This window comes from Larimichthys crocea, chromosome X (assembly GCF_000972845.2).
Source record: "Larimichthys crocea isolate SSNF chromosome X, L_crocea_2.0, whole genome shotgun sequence".
NCBI classification, from domain to species: Eukaryota; Metazoa; Chordata; class Actinopteri; family Sciaenidae; genus Larimichthys; species Larimichthys crocea.
This window is the reverse complement of record NC_040020.1, coordinates 3,070,899-3,092,204: the sequence shown is the minus strand read 5'-3', so window position 1 is coordinate 3,092,204 and position 21,306 is coordinate 3,070,899. Positions and strand designations below refer to the sequence as shown.

The window sequence follows — 21,306 nt, the reverse complement described above, 5'->3', positions numbered from 1 at the left end:
AGGTTCATGTCGATGAAGGATCGCGTCAGTGCATATAGCCAATGTCCAAAATAAAGATGTTCGCATGCATGAGAGAGCAGTTCGTCTCTTCTGTGACATTGTACTTTCAGTGCTGCACCTTCATGTATCAGGATCTTTGCAGACAGGAAATGAGGCACGGAGATAATTGTGTTTCCAGTTATTATAACCAAAAGTGATACCTCATTCATCACCGTTACTCACTGAATCATTGAAATACCTCTTTTTAGTCAGCACGGTATTTCTTATTTTAAAGGACATTAAGATGTCAACAAACTTTCTTCATTCTGTGGAACATGTCACCTTTCTGACCTGTCCCTGGCTCATTTTGTTCTGTAATCCCTCTATTTATACATTAACCTGAACTCTACCTTACCCTGCCAGTCTCAGTATAACATCAATAAAGGGAAGTGCCTTCAAGACATGTAATAAATAGGAACAAACATTGTATAAGTTAAGACATTTAAATAGCTGTGTAATCCTAATTTTTATAACACCAAGCCAAACATTTTCCAGCACTTCTTTCTTCCCTTGTATTAAGCATGCTAATTTTGGTTGCATTGGCAGCTACTAAATTTAAAATGTATTCGTTCCAACCCTCAATGGCTGCCGCACATTGAAGAGAAAAAGAAAAAGGAAATAGGGAGTTAAAATTTCCATCTGTGTGTTGGAAGTGGCACTTTATTTATTGTTTATTTATTGTTATTGTACTTATTGGAGATTGGACTCATGACCTCCGTGTTTGTAGCTATGGCCCTGACCACACACTGTATACAGGTACACATATTGTAACGTAGACCGTGCGACTCGACAAAGCCTTCCTCTGATTACACAACTCTGCTAGCACAGATGAAACCAATGAACCATGACTCATCTGCTTTAAACGTTCTAGTTATTCAGGTGAAACAAAACAGTTGTTTTTACACCTCGCCTCTCCTTTCCTGCTAAGGTGTGTTGTATCTTCCCAGCAGTTTTAATCACCCATAACAAAAAACTGTTTCTGATTGCCTCTCAAAAACTGAACTGCCGGTCCTCCCAGCCAAACCTACTATACACCACAACATCAGCATCAAAATTGATTCCCTATGTCTCACCCCCACCAGGCTGGTGAGAAACCTAGGGGTTATGATTGATGACCAACTAACCTTTCCCAATCATGTCGCCTCAATTGCCCGGTCATGCCGCTTTGCATCAGAAAAATCAGACCTTACTTAACTCAACATGGTACTCAACTCAACTCCTGTCGTCATCTCAAGACTAGACCACTGTAACACCCTCCTGACGGGCCTGCACAGTGAATCCCTTTCAGGCAGCGCTCCTGGTCTACAACCTACCTACAGTACTAGAATGCTCTTATCGAGGCATATGCTACCTCGCGACCGTTGCGCTCCTCCATTGAACGACGCCTGGCTCTGCAACCCGTTCGTTCAAGGCAATCTAAACTCTTCTCGTTTGTTGTTCCCCGTTGGTGGAACGCACTACCAGTCCCTACCAGAGCAGGAGCGTCCCTCTCTGCCTTACCCAGCTCTTCAGAGAGTATCTTCTCTACTAGCACTACTCTACAAATCTACACCTTAAGGCATCGTCACTAGCACGCTTCTTATAGCACTATACCTTGATTGTTCCCTTTTCTGTAAGTCACTTTGGATAAAAGCGTCTGCTAAATGACTAAATGTAAATTTAATGTAATTAACCACAAATTTAGCAACTAATGGAAGCTGTACTGCTAAAAGAAAAGTGAAGTGTTACTCGAATGGGTTTAAAATGTTGGAATTATTAGTTAGACTTTTGATAGCATGTTTAACGTGTACGTTAAATGGCTTTGTGGCTTGTTTTGGAGTTGGTCTGCCCCCTGGTGGCCAGATATTGATTGATGCAGCTTTATGTTATTCATTTCAGGTAAACAAACTAAAAAAATCATGTTGACATACTGCACAGAATCAGTGAGAACCTAAATCTTAAAATGATTAAAATCAGAACTAAACTAGTTGCTTACAACCACAACTCTGTATGGCCTCTGTAGTGTGCCAATCCTTATTTCTCTGTATTCTCTTTGTATTGTTTGTGACAGCAACACTGAGTGTTCAGAAGAAAAGGAAAGGATGCCGTGCCAAAATAATACAATGCAGTGATGCAATACGCTGGCGCTGACTTACTGTAACAGGTTCGTGCTGGTTGTTGGTTTTGGCACGAACTGACTTCATGTCTTCATGGCCTCATGTCACCCATGCCATATTTTAAAAAATCATTTCTACCTATGGAGGATGTGAGGCTACAGATCTTTAATTATCTGCCCCCCCCCCCCAAAAAAAAAAATCGAATCATTTTTCTATTGGTAAACTCTGAATTTTTTTGACAAGGCACATCCGAAAGCACCATCAAGCCCTGATTTATATTTTTTCTTCATTATTGTTTTAAAAATAAATACTTTAAAACACTTACAGTATGCAATGATCTATCTGTTAGATCACCAGAACAGTGAAACAACAGATGACTGTACCTTCTGGTGATAGCTTGTAGTTGAATGGTTAAACCCTCTGGAGCCTCTCGTGTTCCCCTGTTGGACCAGGATTCCTGCCAGGATTTTGTCCCTGTGTTTCCCTCTCTGCTTTCCAACTGTCTGAATGAAAGAGGAGGGTGAGTACACTACCCACAGAAAACAAGGTCCCAGTTTTAAAAGCCTTGTACACACACACAATCACAATTCACATAAATCCTTCCAGCCAGTTTTATTTCACAACATTTCTCAATGGAAAAATCACTCGATATCTTTCTCAAATGTTAAGGTGTATTTTGACAGACAGTCTGTACCTCTATGCAGATTACTTGGCCTCCAAAAGGCTCCTAAATACTGTACAACCCCTTCTTTTTATGTAACAGCTTGACACATTTGTTCTTGCAAAGAAATTTAATAGTGCCGCTATAAGATAACAACACCCAGCTCCAAATGGCAGACAAAGGGAAACTACCTGGTAAAGACGACACTTCACAGCTGTGTTCATGTCTCTACTCAGAGCTCATGGGGGGAAACTCTGCTAAATCATCAAATCTTCCCAGTCTATTATATAATATTTTTGTTCTGCCATGAAATGTAACACAAGCTCAGTCTGGTTATGGGCTAAACTTGTTGGCATGTTCTCCTGTTTCTGTGCCCTTTTACACTTTGAGGATGAGGAGACGAAGCTCATGTTACACCTGACAGTGGATTAGCAGTGTTTGGCCACAACAAGACTCCAGAGAGCAGTTACTGTAAATCATAATACACTACTTGGTGGAGTAAAACCTTTTTATTTAAATTGTGTTAATTAATGGAATTTATTTGTAAATTCAGATATGTTTTGTCTCTGATTTTCAGTCATGCCAAAAACTAGTAGATAGCACCGTTGTCTACATTGAATTGCTTTTATAATCATTTTTACAACTCTTGAGATGGTTGACCTGAAGAAAGATCAACATCGTCTTGACCCGTTTTCTCAAAGTTCCCGGATACTCACACAGTGGAAACACACTGGTTGGTTATTTAGACCTCTGCTCGCCTCTTCTTGTTGAAGCTGGGTGGAGTTTCAACCAGACATCTTGTCACATGATCGGGAAAGGCTCAGATGGACTTAATAACAGTAACAATAGCTCAGTTTCAGTAAGTGCCCCAGTAACAGTGACAGTAAACCTGCACTCACAAGGGGAATCCACCTGTCATTAATACACTGGTGAGTTTCCTGCTAGATTCAAATGTGTGCTGTGCATGACCCTACCTACCCTACCAGGACCCCAAAGTTCACATCACTGGTGAACTTTCATTGTGATCTGCAGCGGACTCACAGGTTCACGTTTGTTTAACTGTCCCAAATACATCTACATTTACAGCATACTGCACAAGTTGTTTTAGTAGTTAGTACACAAAAAGATCAATATATATTTATACTAACACATACTGATGTTGGACGTCAATCAAACCGTGGAATAGTCGGCAAGTTGGTTTTCCTATTTAAGACTCATGCTGTTTCTTAATCCGCACACTTCCACTTGTTATTTTGAGTACATTACTACATTCGCAATATCAGTTATGGCAAAATTATGGCAAATTCAGTGTAGTGTGAGTACCCGGATGGTGCGACGGTTCTTGCGTTCAACAGTGGTCATTTTGGCTACGCAGCAGAAGGGGAGGGACCACCGGCGTTGTACAAATGGTGACTGAGGAAGCTCCTGGAGCTGAAACGGTTGCTATAAAACATTTTACAAATGTAAGTTTTATGTTTTCTGTTTAAATTTTGGCAGTTAAATGTCAACTCTAAAGCTACACATCGACAGCACACTCAAAAACTCTTTGTATTTCTACTCTTCCACGCTTACACACTCAAAACCTGCACAGAATCATGGCTGGTGCATGTTTTACTGGTAGATGATGAGACGATGGAGTTTTCAATCTGCTACATACCTGAGAAAAGGTGAAGTGTGAACCATAAGTGTGCCAAAGAGTTTCAAACATCTAATTATAAAACATATTTTATAACACTGGTTGCTATCAGTAGATATTTTTTCAACTGAAATGAGAGAAAGAAATGGTCTTGGCACTGTCTCCACATATCAGCATGTCCAATTTTTGGATGCATGTCACAGAGGAACTTTGGTCTTTCTGTTCTCGTCCACCAAGTCCACCATCTGATGCTCCATCATACTTACAGCTGGCAACAAGTTGAGATCCAGAAAAAAGTCCCAGCTCTGTCTTTGGAAAAATCATTTGGTCTGCACTTGAGCCGTTTCCCACGAGGTCACATATTTCACATATTTCACATGAGGTGATACTCGCAGTCCTCAAAGATTTGCTACTTTTAATGACTTTGTGTTCTCTTGGTTGTAGTGAAAATGTCAGTGACTTTAAAAATGTCAGGAAAGGCAGAAAGAGAAACAGTACATTTACTCGAGTACTTAAAAATCCAACGTGTAGGGGTGTGTGTGTGGGTTTAGTGGCATCTAGCGATGTATTTTCAAATTGCAACCCTCCGTCCTGTGACCCTCTTCTTTCGCAGAAGTGTGTGAAAAACACAAAAGGCCCATCTAGAGGCAGTGTTCAGGTTGTTTGTTCTGTGCTACTGTACAAAGAGTACAGCACTTAAACACATCCGCTACCTGGAAGAGGACCTGCTGCATCTATTATTAAAGCCTCTTTCTAGGGCAACAAAAACAGAACAGTTCTTATTCTAACATAGTTATGCGTATTATATTTCTGCCATATTGTCTAAACTGGTCAAACACACTGAACTTAAGAACGTAACCTCACTGAGGACTGGAAATCTTTTGATATTCTCTCATCATTTTTTCCTGTCTATCTATTGCAAGTCCTCCAACTTGTGGAGTGCAATAAAACCCTTGAGTACACCGTTAATCAGTTTCATGACACGGAGTGGTTTGTCAAGTGAGGGGAGAAGATGATTTCATTCTTTTTGTAGACTCTACAGAGACGGGGAGAGCAAAGCATGCTCATTTTATATGGAAAATGTCATAAAATCAAGGACATTTTAGGAAAATTCAAAGTTTTTCTTCATTATTTTGCACACAGACACATGACAAGTATAATCGAAGTCACTAAAAGTATAAAATGTAATGTGCAATACGTAATGTTTCCTTTTTATTCCCCCTGATGTGATTGTCATCACCCAGTTTCTTACAACCGTAAAACTGTGAAATAAGCGGGGAGGATTTTTGAAAACTAAATCCCCCGTTTTCTGTTGCTAATTAAAACTTCCCCAGTTCTTTGCAGCCTCTGATCATGTTTGTGACTGGAGAAGAGGATTAACACTGTTGTCTAACAGAAGTGAGGACTGGGTTGAGGTCTGTTCTAACACCATCTGTCACTTTGGCACAGCAATCATTGCTTTGGAGCCTTTTCTTCTTCTTTCCATGTGCACTGACATCGTGCTGTGCTCTCATTGATTTAAAAAGGATACCAAAATGGTGATAGTATGGAAACAGCTCTTCCCTGTGGCTGTACTTTTCCTGGAAAATATTCACGGGGACAGACGTGGATAAAGGGAAGATATCCTGATGGCAGCTGCTAGTGTGTCTTGATATTTTATGAATAAAAAAAGGACAGACTGCTCTCGTTGGATGATGATAGAACTTTTATTTTGTTAAAATTCATTATTTTCGAAATGACATAATGTTACGTACAGAAGGCACTTACAAAAACAAGTTAAATTACAGATGCTGTTATCACAGACATTAAATTACTGATTAAAAAAAAACATGACAGAATGATAAAGACAATAAATGACAGCACCATTGGCAACTTTTGAACAGTACATCTCAAATAAAATTTTAGCTTGATTCGAATCTACAGTACAATAGAAACAATACTCATTTGTTATTAATGTAATAATGCCCGAGCTATGCTTTTAAGTATAACTTAATCATCGAGATAAAAAGCTTAGAACTCAACAGTTTTATATGTTTTTGTTTTTTCACTAGTCAGAGGTTCATTTTTATTTTACATATTAGGCTTTGTGGTTTCAGCTCTGTGCAAGTCCTGGTACATCTCTATAAGACGAGTGGCCTCTCTCTGTCCTGACAGCAAAGCACCATGGGTAGTGGAATAGTATTTTCTGTGGGTGGCCTCTCCAGCAAACAGGACCTGCAGAGGCTGAGGAAGGAGAAGAAAACCAGATTCAAAATGAGATCCATCAATGTCATCTTGACATATTTCTGCCCTCTCGGGCACACTTATTTTCTTTTCCCTTTACTGATTTCCTTGTTAGTGCTCTATATCTAGAAGGCTACGGTAACTTTCCTCAGCTTGACAGGACTTCAGTGGAAGAGGTCATGCCGTTCCTTGAGCAGTGTCAAGTGAGCATACAAACCCAACCCCCCCTCCCCTCCTTATTGCCTTTTTTTACCCCCTTCACCCAGAAAGCATCAGATTTCATGGTCTAGACTTCTGGCCAAGAATCAGCCTTCGTTACTTTCTCTGACACCAGCTGTACTCTCTCGGCATGTGCTGGGATGTGACATGGTAGTGATGACACCGCCGCATTAGCCGGAGGCTTTCAGAGTGCGTGCAGGGATTGTAAACAACCGAGTGTGCACAGTGTAAACACTGTTGTAAAAGGTAGTTACATCCCAGGTTTTCTACAAACAATGAATGTTGTATCATTATATTTTATAACTATTTTACAGGTCCCTTAGGTTCCTGTCATTTTGTATAAAAGGAGCTGGTATCTAACTAAATAAATTAAAAGGTTTTTAGAAATAAGTAAGTCCAACCGCTCAGCTGAATATGCAGATATGTGCATTTGGCTACAGGCACACAGTTCAAGGACTAGCTCCGTTTGAAAATTTGAGATAAACTCGACTGAGGACAAAGTTAGCACCAAATTACACAGTTCTTTTCAGAAAACGTCCTTGCAGACTTGAAGATGAAATAAAGTGTTACGCAATATTTTTAATCATTAGTTTCAGTTTTGGGATTTATTTCTATTCGCTGGGCCAAGCGTTTGTCCTATCGATCTTAATTTGACATTAAAGAGCTCACAGTGTTTTCATACATCAACGGCACCAGATATTAAGGTCAGTTCCTTGCATGTGAAAACCTACTTAGCAACAAACCTGATTCTGATACAGTGTGGTCAACAAAAAAAACCCCAAAAATTTCAAGGCTGTTGAACTGGATTATATACTAGAGTAGTCCACCCCCCCCTGTATTGTCTTGTGATTGCCTTACCGGAGCCTTGGAGCTGTCGGCGTAAGGCAGCGACATGGCCAGCCTCTCGCAGTCCTCACCGCTTGATCCCACCCTAGTGAAGGAGTAGGAGCCTCGGATGAAGGGGTTACTGCCCCACGAGGAGCGCAGGATACGCCAGGGCTTTGGAATGTCAGGGTTCCCTGCGGACATATGGACAGAGAGGGAGTCGTTACAGATGATAGAAACCGGTACATTGCTGAATTAAAAAGTTCAAACTAAGGATATGACAGCTGTGAGCTGAGGCCCTTTCGCTGAGGCGTCCAATCTGCTGACACTAATCAACTTGTGACCTTCTGGGAGCAGAGAGGCACCAGTGAGTCTATATGTAATTAAGCAACAGCTGAGGGGATTAAACCACGTTGACCTAAATGAACGTGTGTGTGTGTGTGTGGATCTATAGGAAGTCGGCTGACCTCATCATGAAGTGACAGTTACCGTCACTGCACTCACACTGCGAAATATTTCCTGTAGAATCTCTGCAGTCATTCTGAGAGTAATAATCAATGTCCGGTGACAAACAATGAGTCAACCCATACAAATGTGAAACCGTTTACACAGTGTGGCATTCACTTTTAAGGGGGGAGATTCCTCCGTTGTGCAAGAAGTGACGTGTTTTAGATAACAGCTGAACAGAAAAGCCTTTCCGAAGCAAACTGCACGTGCCGTTTACTTGTGTGTTCATGTCACATGATAAAAAGAGAAAGGAAACTAAAAGCCTCTTTGACTTTATCTAACAGCTTTCACTGCTTTTGTTCTTTTGCAGTGTTAACACCAGTTAGCTGCTGCCGGCTTAAAAAAAAAGAAAAAAAGAAAAAGCCAACACCTGAGTCATTCAGCTGTATTGTCTCTCAACCTTTTTTCTGAAGAAAAAAAAAAAAGCAACTCACGTCACAGCTGAAGCTTAACGAATGACCCAACCCGAGTCATGGTTAGTATGAGTCACTGAGCTGACAGTCTCAGTCTTCCGAGGCTGTTCTGTTAGTTTTAGATTACTGACTCTCTGAGAGCTGGAAGAATCAAACTGTTTTACAAAGAATATCTCAACCTTGATTAGATCATTACTGAATGAAACAGGCAGAGAAGTATAAGTAAGATTGGGATTAATGAGCCACGGATTACAGCATGAGATCATGTGTAGTGGATTCTGAGAAAACCCACAAAAGCTTCTATGGTGTGAACATGATGAATGGGTAACATATACTCAGGTCTGTTTTCCTGCCTCCTGACCTGTAAAGCGCCTCAGCAGCTCAGTGCAGGTCTCAGCCACCGTTTCGTCATCGCAGCGCTCCATGTAAAGCGCCTCCTGCCCGCAGATCCAGCCGCTCAGCATGTAGCCGTATCGCTCGGGCGGGTATAGGACGTCGAAGCTGCAGATCTTCTTGTACCACAGCTCCTCAGGGTAGACCAGCTGTTCGAGCTGAGCCTCGTCCTCCCACACAAACTGGATGCTGTTGCACTCCGGGCTCCAGAAGGGCTCCTCGAACTCTAAGAATATCTTATCGGTGGTGCTGATGCCCAGCTTCTCGATGGCGAGCACTTTGTCCTCAGGCAGAGACGGGGAGAACATGACCTCGTGGTTCTGCTTCAGGACGCCCAGAGATGCTGTCACGATCACGTGGTCGGCTGTGATCCACTCCTCGTCCTCGCACTCCACGTAAATGGGGTGACCCAGGATCGGAGGGTTGTTATCGTTGTGGTTGTTGTCGCTGCTCCTGGCGTTCCCCTCCTGATGCTGGGCTGAGTAGTTCCAGTGGATGCAGCGGACCGATTTGCTAAGGCAGATGGTGCGGGAGGGGATGTCCTGGGCCAGGAGCTGCACGATCTTCATGAAACCTTCAGGAATGACGTAATGTGCACCAGGGATCTCCGTCCACTCGCCAAACTCACTCAGAGATACCTCATCCATACTGGGAGAGCTGCTTTCACAGCTTTCCACCTGAAACAGGAGAATCAACACAGTGTCGGTTATATTTCCACCATCATAAACCGAAAATATCAAATCTGGCATTCTGAACCAACTCTCCACACCCATTCAATTCATACTGTGAATATGCCAACATCTCATGTGTACAGCTTCAACTTGGAACAAATCGGCATGATTAAACTGGTTTAAACACGCTGGGAACACATATGTTTTATTCAGAGGACACCTACTGCTGGTGTCTTATTGAAAAGCAAAAAATATGTTGCTGCTTCTGCCTCATTAGATAGAGAGCCAGCATGGTAGAGGTTACCTGGTGACTCGTCACTGCTGCATTTCACAACATGTTCTGTTTCCTGCGTCTTTGTACGTGTGTGTGTGTGTGTGTGTGTGTGTGTGTGTGTGTGTGTGTGTGTGTGTGTGTGTGTGTGGGCGGGAGCATATGGCGAAGCGTACAAATGAATATAGCACTAATACAGCGCTCAGATGAATATATTAAACGGCTGCAGCCTACAAAAATCTTTTTTTTTTTAGCTCTCGGATGTTTTTATTTTACTTATATTTATTTACTGCGTGCCTAAAAAATGATTTTACAATCTGTTATTTCGCCAATCAACAGAAAATTCATTCTTCGTTATAGATTAATCCTTAAAAGCAAAACTTTTGGGGATAATTTAGGAAATGTGTTTAATTGCTTTCTCACTGAGCGGTATTTATTATTTATTCATTACATAGACATGAGCCCTGTGTTATTTTTCTCATCTAACTTCCTCCTAGAAAGAGAGTAGACACATCTATCTACCATTCCTTTTGTTGTTTATCAACCAAATATTAGTTGGTTGCAACTTTGCTTTTCTCTCTTCATATGTTTTAATTTTGGACTGTGATCCGAACACATCAGACTCTTTGTGCCAAACATTTTTCACTATTTTCTGACATTTTATTTAAATGATAAATTCATGTTAATCATAATCCTTTCATCACTGAACATTTTCTTTCCAAAGCTGAATTACACAGACTGTGTTTGGGCAGGTCTGATCTTATTAGCACTCTTTTTGTAATTAATAGCTAATTACTGTCTTATTAAGCCTAGCTATTAGTACGAGCAGGGATACAAATTAAACCGAGATCTGCCATCTCATTCCGAGGGATTTAAAGGTTTGTAAACCAACTTGTTTTCACAACATATTCTATATTTCTGACTTGATGACTCATAAATACTTTTCATTGACTATCAGTCTGTATTGGCTCAGGGCCTCAGCTTCACACCAGCAGTGAATTAGTTCTTAAAATTCACAAACGTGCCGTATGTTGAGAGGAAAATGAAGAGAGAAAGCCAGGACGTGACACTCAATCGCAGCTAGACATGGATATTGAGAACACACACACACCTTGAGGTATTGTTGAAGCATGGACAGTTTGAGCTTCTTGGTGCTCTCTGAATCATCAGGATCCAACATGATCTTCTTGCGCACCACGTCCCGTGTAAAGACGCCAACGCTGTTCTGGCTTTCGGCACAAACTGGCTTCCCATTCTGGAAGAACTCCTGAGTCAGCTCGTACACCTAAAGGAGGGAGGAAGGTCAGAAGGGTTAGAGGAATGAGGAAGGATGTGAAGACACCAGAGGAGGATGAAAGAGGGAAGAAAAAGATCGGTTCAGGGACGATGAGGTCAGTACTTTATTGTTTCAAAATGAAAACTGTGGTATGATGGACGAATGACGGCACGATCAAAGCAAACAAAAAAAAAAGAAATGTAGCCAGGTTCACCTTGATGACAGAAGAAAAACTTCACTGACAGAAATGCTTTGCTGGGTTTATTTAACATTGTCTTTCTTGACAACACATGCAATAATAGAGCATTTACTGGGAAGCAGCAATTGAAAACGACACCGGTGATGCAATAACATGTATCAAACAATAGGAATGTGGACTGACTGTGTTCAACCCTAAAAGCACTGACTCGCAACATGCAGAACAGCATTAAGCCTCTATAATATAAAGACAATAAAGAGCACGGAGCACAATGGATCATCTCTAAACGATGCTGACCACGGAGATCACCAATGTGAACGGGAATGGAGAGAAAACGTGATCCTCGTCACCCTGAGGCGTGTTAGTCATCGCACAGAACGATAAAGGTGATGTGACCCTGAAGCGTGGCCTCGTTTTTTTTTCTCTCTCTCTCTCTCTCTTCATTACACAACCTATTGAAAACCACATCCTGAGGATGGCAGCTTGGAGGCTTTACACGTTATACAGTGAGCTTCACAATCTATTCGACACGCAAAGAAACACTGGAGGTAGATGACGGACATTGCTACTAAATGTAGCAGAAATAAGAGACAGCGTGTGCACCCAGAGGTTAAAGAGACACAGATGTACAAAGGTTAATGGAAACAAAATGTTTTCTATACTTTCCCTCTCTAACTGCTTTTCCAGACTTGACCTACTTACGCTGTAATGATTGTGCTCGATCAGGAGCAGAGAGCGAAGAACTGGACTAAGGCTGTTAAATTCAGCATGCTTTGATGGACGTTTTATTGGCTGACAGCTGAAAGATATATTAAATAATGTAGTCATGGATGTCCTGTACATATTAACATCAAGATTTCTCATTTTATTCAGATTTAATTGAATCGGCACTGTCTGATAGAATCCTATATATTCTCTATCAGTCTGTTGAAGCTGAATGATGTTTATACACGGTGTTATATTCAAACTCATGTTTTTTTTTTTTTGTCTTTGTGCATCATTTTATAAACATTTCCCCAAATTCAGCCCAACATATTTTGTACCTGTGGAAACTTTGGAATCTCAGCTAGAATTTAAAATAATGTTTTCTCGGTTTAAATAAGATTTTGCTGCAGCGCAGTTTGTTAGGAGGTTATCACCGATAACTTACATAAGTACGTTGGGCTATTTCTATGTTCTTGTTCATTCACGTGTCCCCTCACCTCGTTGTAGAGGTCACTGAACTCCTCCACCAGGTCCTTGGGGATCCTCTTCCCGGCATTGGTCTGGTAATGAGCCACACCGTTCTTGGTGTACAGGCTGATGCGTCCCTCGCTCTTCTCCCCATCTGTGGTGTGCTCCAGCAGCCCGTTGTCCTCTGCCAGGTGGTACACTGGGTTCCCATTGGCACCATGGATCCAGGTGGCTCCAAGTTCCAAAGTTGCTTTTCCTAGAAATTGAAAAAAATAGCATCACAGATCAGTTTAAAAAAAAAAATCTTTTAACATGTCATGTTTTTGTTTTTTCCCCCCCTCACCTCTTGTCTGTAACTTCCCCACCAGTTTCTGCCCTGATTAGTTTGCACCATGCATCACAGAAGTTTTATTTTTATTTTTTGGATCGTGTGTTTTCTTTTTTGGGGGGGGTTTAGATTCTACATGCTTCTTTGGATTTTGTTCCTTGAACTTTGCACTAGTTCTGCCTCAAGCATCTGCATTTATGTTTCTCTGCTTGCCCAAATGTAACAGAACTCAACATCTCATGCATGGATTTGAATGAAGCTGTGTAAAAGGACTGCATGTGAAGACCAACAACCACACTTGAGAGCGAGATAACTGGACGGTTCCAGAAAGAGGTCAGTTCAATTAACATACAGCACTGGCTGAAGCCCACTGGAGTAACATTCATTTAAATAGTATTTTTTTCTCCTGAGTATGATGTCCTCACACACTGTATATATTTTTAACATTAACATTAACATTAATTTAACAGGATAAAGCGCTTCTGTCATTATGTAACGTCTAAGCAAATAAACACGCGTTTACATAACAAACACAATTATCCATGTCCGTGACATATGGGTTTATATTTAACAGGTTTTTTTTTACATTTGACCTCTTTCATGTGCGTTATGTATCAGCACCATATGCACATGCAGTTTCCTAGTTGTTTGTTCATCATTAAGTCAGTGTCAGGCAACTTCCTCTGGTGTTCAGACCTGACGATCAATCGACTTTGTTGGGGAAAACCTACCAGTGACGCTCAGGCAGATTTAGTAAAAAGCACAATTATTTCTCTTGGAGCTAGACATGCATTTAATAAGTGTATTAATTCCAGCTATTTATGGAAACAAAGTTGATTATATGGCTGGCTGATCGGACCATTTAGTAGTTACAAGATGTACTGTGCTTTGATATTAAAGAGGCCTCTTAGAGATTAGATAATAGTGTTTCTGCAGCATGGCACCTAAAATAATGAATGAATGTATAGACAGTTGTGTTTTAAAGGTAAACAAAGAGACGTCCTCTCTCACCGTGCTGAACACTTTGAACTCTCCCGCCAACGTGGTCTGATGCCTCTAGGACAGTGACATCCGTGAAGCCGTTTTTCAGTAGGATTTTAGTTGCAGCGAGGCCGGCCAAGCCAGCACCAATCACTACTATTCGAGGCTGCCGATGACTGCGTAGGCCACTACTAAGAGGATCATCAGTGCTGTCTGAGGAAATTTCACAACTTTGCATGCCGTCCAAGCTCCTCTTCGATTGAGTCTGAGGACGAATAGAAAAAAAGAGACACAAAGTTAAAAAATGGCACCGTTTATAACACGGAGTCAGCAAGCGACAGACACAGCTCACACAGTGGAAGATTATATTGAGTAAAAAGATTTGAATTTTTCATTGTAAATGACAGAACATACCATGAAAAAAAAAATACTTTGAAGTAGTTAACTTATGCTTGACTGCGTGGCACTTTATGTATCACTTCTGATTGCTGCTGATGATCACAGACTGACTGTCTGTGGTTGACAAATGTTATCAACATTTTATTATACTATAATAAATCATTATAATCAAATATTAAAGATATCTTGAACAGCAGTGAAAACTTTCCACACAAGATATCGTTGCTATTATATCGGGAACTACCTCGCACGCCTACATGTGTAATATGTTATCTACATGATAATAATTGCACAAGCGTGATATTGCATCTCGTGAGTGCAAGAATTTATCTTGTGCAAACAAAGTCCATATCATAGATAATTTGTTGTGCAATCTTGATCCCTTTTAGAGCAAATTAATCACCAGCATCCTCTCTACTATAACCCACGTTTACAGCCATATTTGTAACAGATTAACTTAAATTTTTTTCCCATGACATGATCACATTATTCTTTTCTTTTTTTTTAGATTATTTTTTTGGCTTTATTGATAGGACAGCTGAAGATAGACAGGAAGCAGGGGGCAGAGAGAGGGGGAGTGACACGCAGTAAATGGCCGTCCGATGCGGGATTCGAACCGGGGCCAGCTGCAGCGAGGATTATAGCCTCCACACAAGGGGCGGCCGCTTAACCCACTACACTACCGACCGCCCCATGATCACATTATTCTTTCAACCTACTGTGTATTCTGTCGCACGACACTGTTTATTAAACATAAGCCCAAATTAGAAGTCCTGACACGGCCCTGTTATTTGTGTCAGAAAATAGACTATACACAAAGAAAAAAATGATTCTTTTAATTATGTGGAGATTGCTCAGGGACACTAAGTTTCAACACTAAACACAAGCGACCTCTGTTTCTCTAGTACCCAAGGCTGCTTGCTGTGAATGTATGGACAGCTGTGTGTGTGTGTGTGGGTGAATGATACAGTGGGAGTCTATTCAGAAAACACTCTTGTTAACCCAATAGAGGGATTTACAAAACACCAACAGCTGTTTTTTTTTCCATGGAATAAAACGTTATAAATGTTTTCTGAGAGTTTTGAGTGAAGGAAGACAATGATATCCTGGTGTTACGCAATATACACATACACACTAGTTTGTTACCACAGCAACAATGGACAGAGGGCAGTACATATGGTGCTATGAGGAAAATGCAGTTTCCCTTGCTGGTTGAGATCACAGCAGAAATAATTCAATGGATCTTAATATCAAACATATACTTGTGTGATAACAGGTTTATCTTTAATTACATGACATCATCTGATCGGGCCGAACTCAACAAGTCCATACGGAATGTGCTACACACTACAAATACAGATTACTGTGGTTACTTCTGAGAAACTAAGTAAGTTGTCAATCTTGTCAGCTCAGCTAAAGGGGTCACGTGATCCAACATCTCTGCAAGAGAAGATGTGTGTGGAACAGACTGATTGCAGACTAAAGAGGACATATATAACATATATAAGTATTGGTTGAACGCTGACCTCCAACAAAGATATGGATTAAACCTGCTAATCTGGACGGGTCAACTTGCGACATCTGATCTGACTTCACGACCCTAACCCTGAATGTGGGTCAGGTGTGGCACAGATTTACGGATTTACAGGCGTTTCCATGAAAAGTGGCAATGTGACAATAAAAAGTAAGGAGACTCCGATGCCACACTGTTTATATCGTTGTATCATCATGATATTTGATGTACTAAGCTAGTGAATAATTAATCCATATTGCAAAATTCTGGGAAACTAAAGACTTCAACGCATCACTGCTAAACCACAGAGTTGCACTGCTCTGTGAATACCAAATAAAGCCCAGTTTCAGTAAATCTGACTCCGAACGCTTTGCACTAAATCTCTGCAAATAGTACAACTTTAATGATTAGACCCATTCTTGGTCTTTAAATATATGTCTGATTCAACTTTTTAGTTATGTAGCAATGATACAGAAGAATCACCTGTAAAGATGGGAGGCTGTAAACTTAATTGGACTTACAGTGTTACACAAATGTCCAACAAAAGGCCTTTGTGTGATTGTTGGGTCGTACAAGATGTTAACTGAATCTGCTGTCTGTTCCCTGTGGTGCTACAGTACATGTAGAGTTTGTTAAAGAATAGATTGTAGAAAACTGCAGTTACTCTTTCTGTGGGTGTGTTATCAGTACGTTCAGTCCTGTGAATGCTGCTCTTTTATGTTCTGCAGCTGTTCGAGATGAGGGTCAGAGGAGAAGGCCGCTTTGTGGCAAACGTACAAATGTAGACGACATATCTGACAAAAGGAGGACGCAGTGGAAGATGTGATGATTCTGCTGGCTGGAAAAATATTGCATTTATTTTTGTTGCATTTGTATACTTTTGGCTAAATTACATATTTTCCTGTCCATGGCCTGGACTGTGAGCACATGGTTTGAGGTTTATTGCTTGTGTAGATAAAAGAATATCACAATATACAAATAATACATATTATATACATATTTACAGTAGCATCAAGTTGTACATATATCGGTAATAGGAAAATTAATCAAACAGAATCAATTGAACATTAAAGATAGAAATCTGTTTTATGGTTAGTTTTTCTAAGCTGGTGTCATTTGACTATATTCCTGAGGTGCAAACATGACACATCTCTTGTTGTTCTTACACATAATTGGATAAATGTTTTGATCTCTTCTTTGTCTGGTAAAAATGAAACTTTGGCAAAGATGCGCTTCAACAAAGGTGCAGGCAAAAATATATGAACGTGTATTTATATAGTTAATCTGGTGGTATGTCGTCTTTAAGAAACAGGACTATGAAAAGGCAAAACTCCAGCGTCATTATAAAACCTGCTGCACTGTATCTGTAATGTGTTCTTCATACTGTAAGTGCTGCCGGAGCTTTGACCTCTTCACCTCTCTTGCACTTTGAAAGTAGGTGAAGTTGTCCCCAAAAATCACTCCCCAAAAACAGGACAAGCAGATTTAGGCTTTTACTGTTCATTAAAAAAAAAAAAGCCAAATAATGCCAGACTGTGTCACTTTATTGTAATGCGGGAAACATTTAAACTGTAATTGCTTCCTTTTAAACGGGACGGCTGCCTATTATAGCTCGAAAGATTCAGCGTTCGCTCAGATTTAATCTGTTAATGTTGAGCTTGACCCTTTTAAAAAAGCTCGTTTCAGTGCAAGATTTGAAAAACATGACAGATCTGTAGCGTCTGATCACTTCACGCTCTGGCCTCTCTGACAGACTGCACATCCCTCCACGGTTGCTTGTAATTCCACGGCTGGTTAATACACTCACCACATGCCACCGCTCTGTGCTTTACACCACCACCGCAGATTAATGTGCGGGCCAGCCTTGAGCAGATAGGCGGCTCACACGGTGAGTTGGTGGGAGGGGGCTACCGCTGACCTAGAAATGGCCATCTACAGTACGGTGCATCTGCAAGACCAGGTCCAGCCTTGAGCAGGAGTGCCTAAGCTCCAATCTCTCGTCTTTACTGGTTTACTCTGTCCTTTAAGTGTGGACATTGCTCTTTACAGCTGTGTTAACAGCTGCATTTCCTGTATCAGTCCCCTGTGATAATAAGCATACTAGCAAACACTTTTACATCCTTATAATTAAAGACAAAATGCACTGTAGCCTGAGAGCTTCATGCTGAAGGCCAGACAACCCACACTTCTCTCCCAGCTCTGACATTCCTAAGAGGGGATGATGGAGCGGAGACACCATCCACACTCACACACAGACACTCCACCACTGTCCACAACCTGGACAGATAAAGTGCAGATAAAAGACTGTCCAGAGACTACAGGGCAGATATTTGGACTCCGGTCAAAGCCGGGAAAAACCTCCCCTAAGTGGCTATTGTTACTAAACAGGTGAATGTCCTGCTATGAGATGCCAAATTTAGCAAATTTTCACAGAGCATGATGAGAACATAACCAATAAAAAGAAAGAAAGTTAACTTTTGAGTTTATACTTCAGTAACAAAAAACACACCCTTGAAAGGCCTTGAAATATGAAATGTTTTCACGTCATCCTTCATTATGTAAGAGGTTATAAATTATTAGGAGTTACTAACTTTTTTTCTTCCGTTATGAGGTCGGGTTGCACAAAATGTGTTTGGACTGCTCGACCACACTATTTTCTAGTAATAAATTTTAAAAAAACAACAACTTGGTAACAAGTATCTCTTAATACCTGACAGATTGAAACCCCTTCATTAATTACTTATTAACATTCACAAGCGCAGCCTTAGTAATAAAGCAAGAAACCAATGACACCGTAAACTTGACTCATCCTGACCTTTCTTGATCTTTTATTTATAGATCTGTGATTTATTCACCATTAACACACCCGTAAGTTGGAACTTTCTAAAGGGTGGTTTTCTATGAAAGTGATGCAAAAGTGCAAAATGCAACTTTGAGCAAACATCTGACAAGATAAAAAAGAACTGATGGGGGGAGGAAGGGATTGTCTGATGTGTCATCATATAGGCTGCCTGGCTGGGGGAGGAAAAAAAACAGGCTGTATAGGAAAAGCCTTTACTGCCACGTATAAGCTGTGATGCCAAAGTGGCAGCAGTCCGAAACAAAAGCGAGCAAACTTCACTGAGTTCCTCTGACTTGGCCACCTGTAAGGGACAACATGTGGTGGAGACAAAACAAACACCTAAACCATTTATTTTTATTATTATTATTATTATTTTCTAATCACCTTCTCAGATTAACATTTAAATCCACCTTGTTGCAGTCAGAGCGGCTCGCGTCCCGTTAAACACGCAGCGATCAGTAACATCTGATGTTGGTTTTTACGCACGGCTTGTTTTTGTGCGGTTTTCCTGTTTTATCAACAACCAGCAGCTGGGTGACATGTAGTTTAATTTAATGTGTCTCACAGCGCTGAGAACTACAGAAAAAAACGAGCTGTTCTCACAGTATTTCCAGCGATGTGTACTGATACAGCCCTGGTAAACACTGAAAGAAAAATAAAATAAATACCCGCACTCACCATCCCCCGTCACGCTGTTACGAGAAATACTGATTGTGTGAAATGTGGTGTTAGTAAAGCAGCTGGTTACCTGACTCTCTTGGTCTTCAGCTTTAAAACCTCAGAGGTCCGCTTTCCTTTGTGCAGTTTTTCCCTCAGACCGGCTCCGCTTTGTATTTATGCCTGGAAACCAGAAGCAGCCAGTTTTCCCGGTGGCCGCTGCCTCCTCATTAATTAAATATGAGCAGTGATGACGACAAAGACCAGCCCTCTACTGAGCCAGCCTGCTGCGTAATACACACACACACACACACACACACACACACACTTGTTTGAGTCACCAGAGAACATTGCATTGACTCATATCCTTTACCCCCTTAACCCTATTCAGACCTTTACCCTAAATTTGAACTATGCGCCTTATGTGGAATGGCATATGTCCCCACAAGGAAGGCGAGTCCCCACAACGTGAGCGTGAATACTGTTTACGTCACCAGAACACCCTGTGTACAAGATACAAGAACTAGAAGTGACATATTTTATGATTTATCATTTAAATAAATGTAAATGTAAATGTAAATGTACTTTCTTTATACAGCCCTTTACAGCAGTCCTTTCGGTGTACCAAAGTGCTTTACAGTAGATAATAAATAACGAGAACAATAGGTAAAAAACAAACAAAATAAAAACAATAAAATGCAACAAAATCGAATAAGAAATGATAAAAGTGTCATCATACTACTGGGTGTTAAAAGCCATCCTAAATAAGTGGGTTTTTAGCCTGGATTAAAAAGGCCCAGGTCAGAAACGAGACGCATTTCGACGGGGAGCTTATTCCAGAGTCTGGGGGCGGCAACGGAAAACGCTCGGTCACCCCAGTGTTTATATTTTGACCTGGGCACTTCCAGCGACAGTTGATCTTTGGACCTCAGAGCTCAAGCAGGACTGCGGACAGTTAAAAGCTCAGATAAATATGAAGGGGCGAGGCCGTTAAGAGCTTTAAAAACAAATGTTAAAAGTTTAAAATCAATTCTATAAAGGACAGGAAGCCAATGAAGGGATTTAAGAACAGGAGTGATGTGCGCACACATATCATAGCATATGTCATATATAAATCTAATAGCTACACATGTATACAAGTATACAATATTGGAGAGTACTCAAGTAATTGTGCTTGTGTGTACTTGTGGTTCCATTTTATGCTATGTTGTATTTTTACTCCACTACATGTCAGAGGGAAATATTGTCATTCTGACTCCACGAGAGTTATTCAGTTGTGTAACTGAAGTGACTAAAGTAAAGTGACCACATCTTAACATGAAACATTACATGTGAAACATAATTTTAAATATGATCACATGTAATGTAACCAAGTGATGAAATAAAGAGTAAGAGACCTTTTGCTGACCTGAGACTGACCTGTGAGCAATATATACTTAAAGCATTCATTGGGGAGCAACATTTTTCAGATTGTTAAAAACAATTAAAATATTATTATAAAATATTATTTTGTATTTATAAATGTGTCTATTTACTTCCCTCTGAAAAGTAGAGTAGAAACATAAAATAGCGGAATATGGAAATAGTCTTGTAACTACAAGTTCCTTGAAAGTGTACTTTACTTATTAAGTATATGCTTAGTTACCTAAAGACACTTCTACTGAGGTGGGACAAATCCAGTCCTTGTGATCTGGCCTTAACCCTACCTACCAGCAACCACACAAAAACAAAAATCTTAATTAAAGTAATATATCAATCAGAACTGTTTAGGTGGTGGTTGGTAAAAAATCGTGTCCTCTCAATGAAAAGACGTAGTATTTTAAATTGACTATGTTGCCTGTGTTGAATTTGTTTCATGTTGCTGAGCAGGACATCCCAGAGGAAGAAGGAGCTGTTTGTTTTCTGGGGGTGACCCTATGACCTATCCTGAAAGACCGTCCCCACCTGTTTTGTCTACAGGTCCAAACCCATAAATCAACAGGAA

The 21,306-nt window shown here is 40.6% G+C and overlaps 1 protein-coding gene across 1 annotated transcript; it reads right to left on the bottom strand.

Annotated features, from left to right (window-relative positions):
• Window positions 1-6,119: 6,119 nt before the first annotated feature.
• Window positions 6,120-19,552, bottom strand: smox (spermine oxidase). The gene is made up of 7 exons (XM_019255360.2): window positions 19,414-19,552; window positions 13,942-14,176; window positions 12,632-12,858; window positions 11,066-11,239; window positions 8,981-9,689; window positions 7,733-7,893; window positions 6,120-6,655 (listed from the first exon to the last, which is right to left on the bottom strand). Exons 2-7 carry the CDS (start codon window positions 14,147-14,149, stop codon window positions 6,503-6,505), a joined length of 1,632 nt encoding a protein of 543 aa, XP_019110905.2. The 5' UTR covers window positions 14,150-14,176; window positions 19,414-19,552; the 3' UTR covers window positions 6,120-6,502.
• Between the last annotated feature and the right edge of the window lie 1,754 nt (window positions 19,553-21,306).

Bases quoted from the DNA above. Each gene is read 5' to 3' on its own strand.
- smox (XM_019255360.2), bottom strand. From the start codon at position 14,149: ATGCAAAGTTGTGAAATTTCCTCAGACAGCACTGATGATCCTCTTAGT. The intron at 12,859-13,941 runs GTGAGAGAGGAC...TTCAATTTCTAG, and splicing joins AGTTCAAAGTGTTCAGCACG to GAAAAGCAACTTTGGAACTT. The intron at 9,690-11,065 runs GTGTGTGTGTGT...CTCCTGTTTCAG, and splicing joins TGCTTCAACAATACCTCAAG to GTGGAAAGCTGTGAAAGCAG.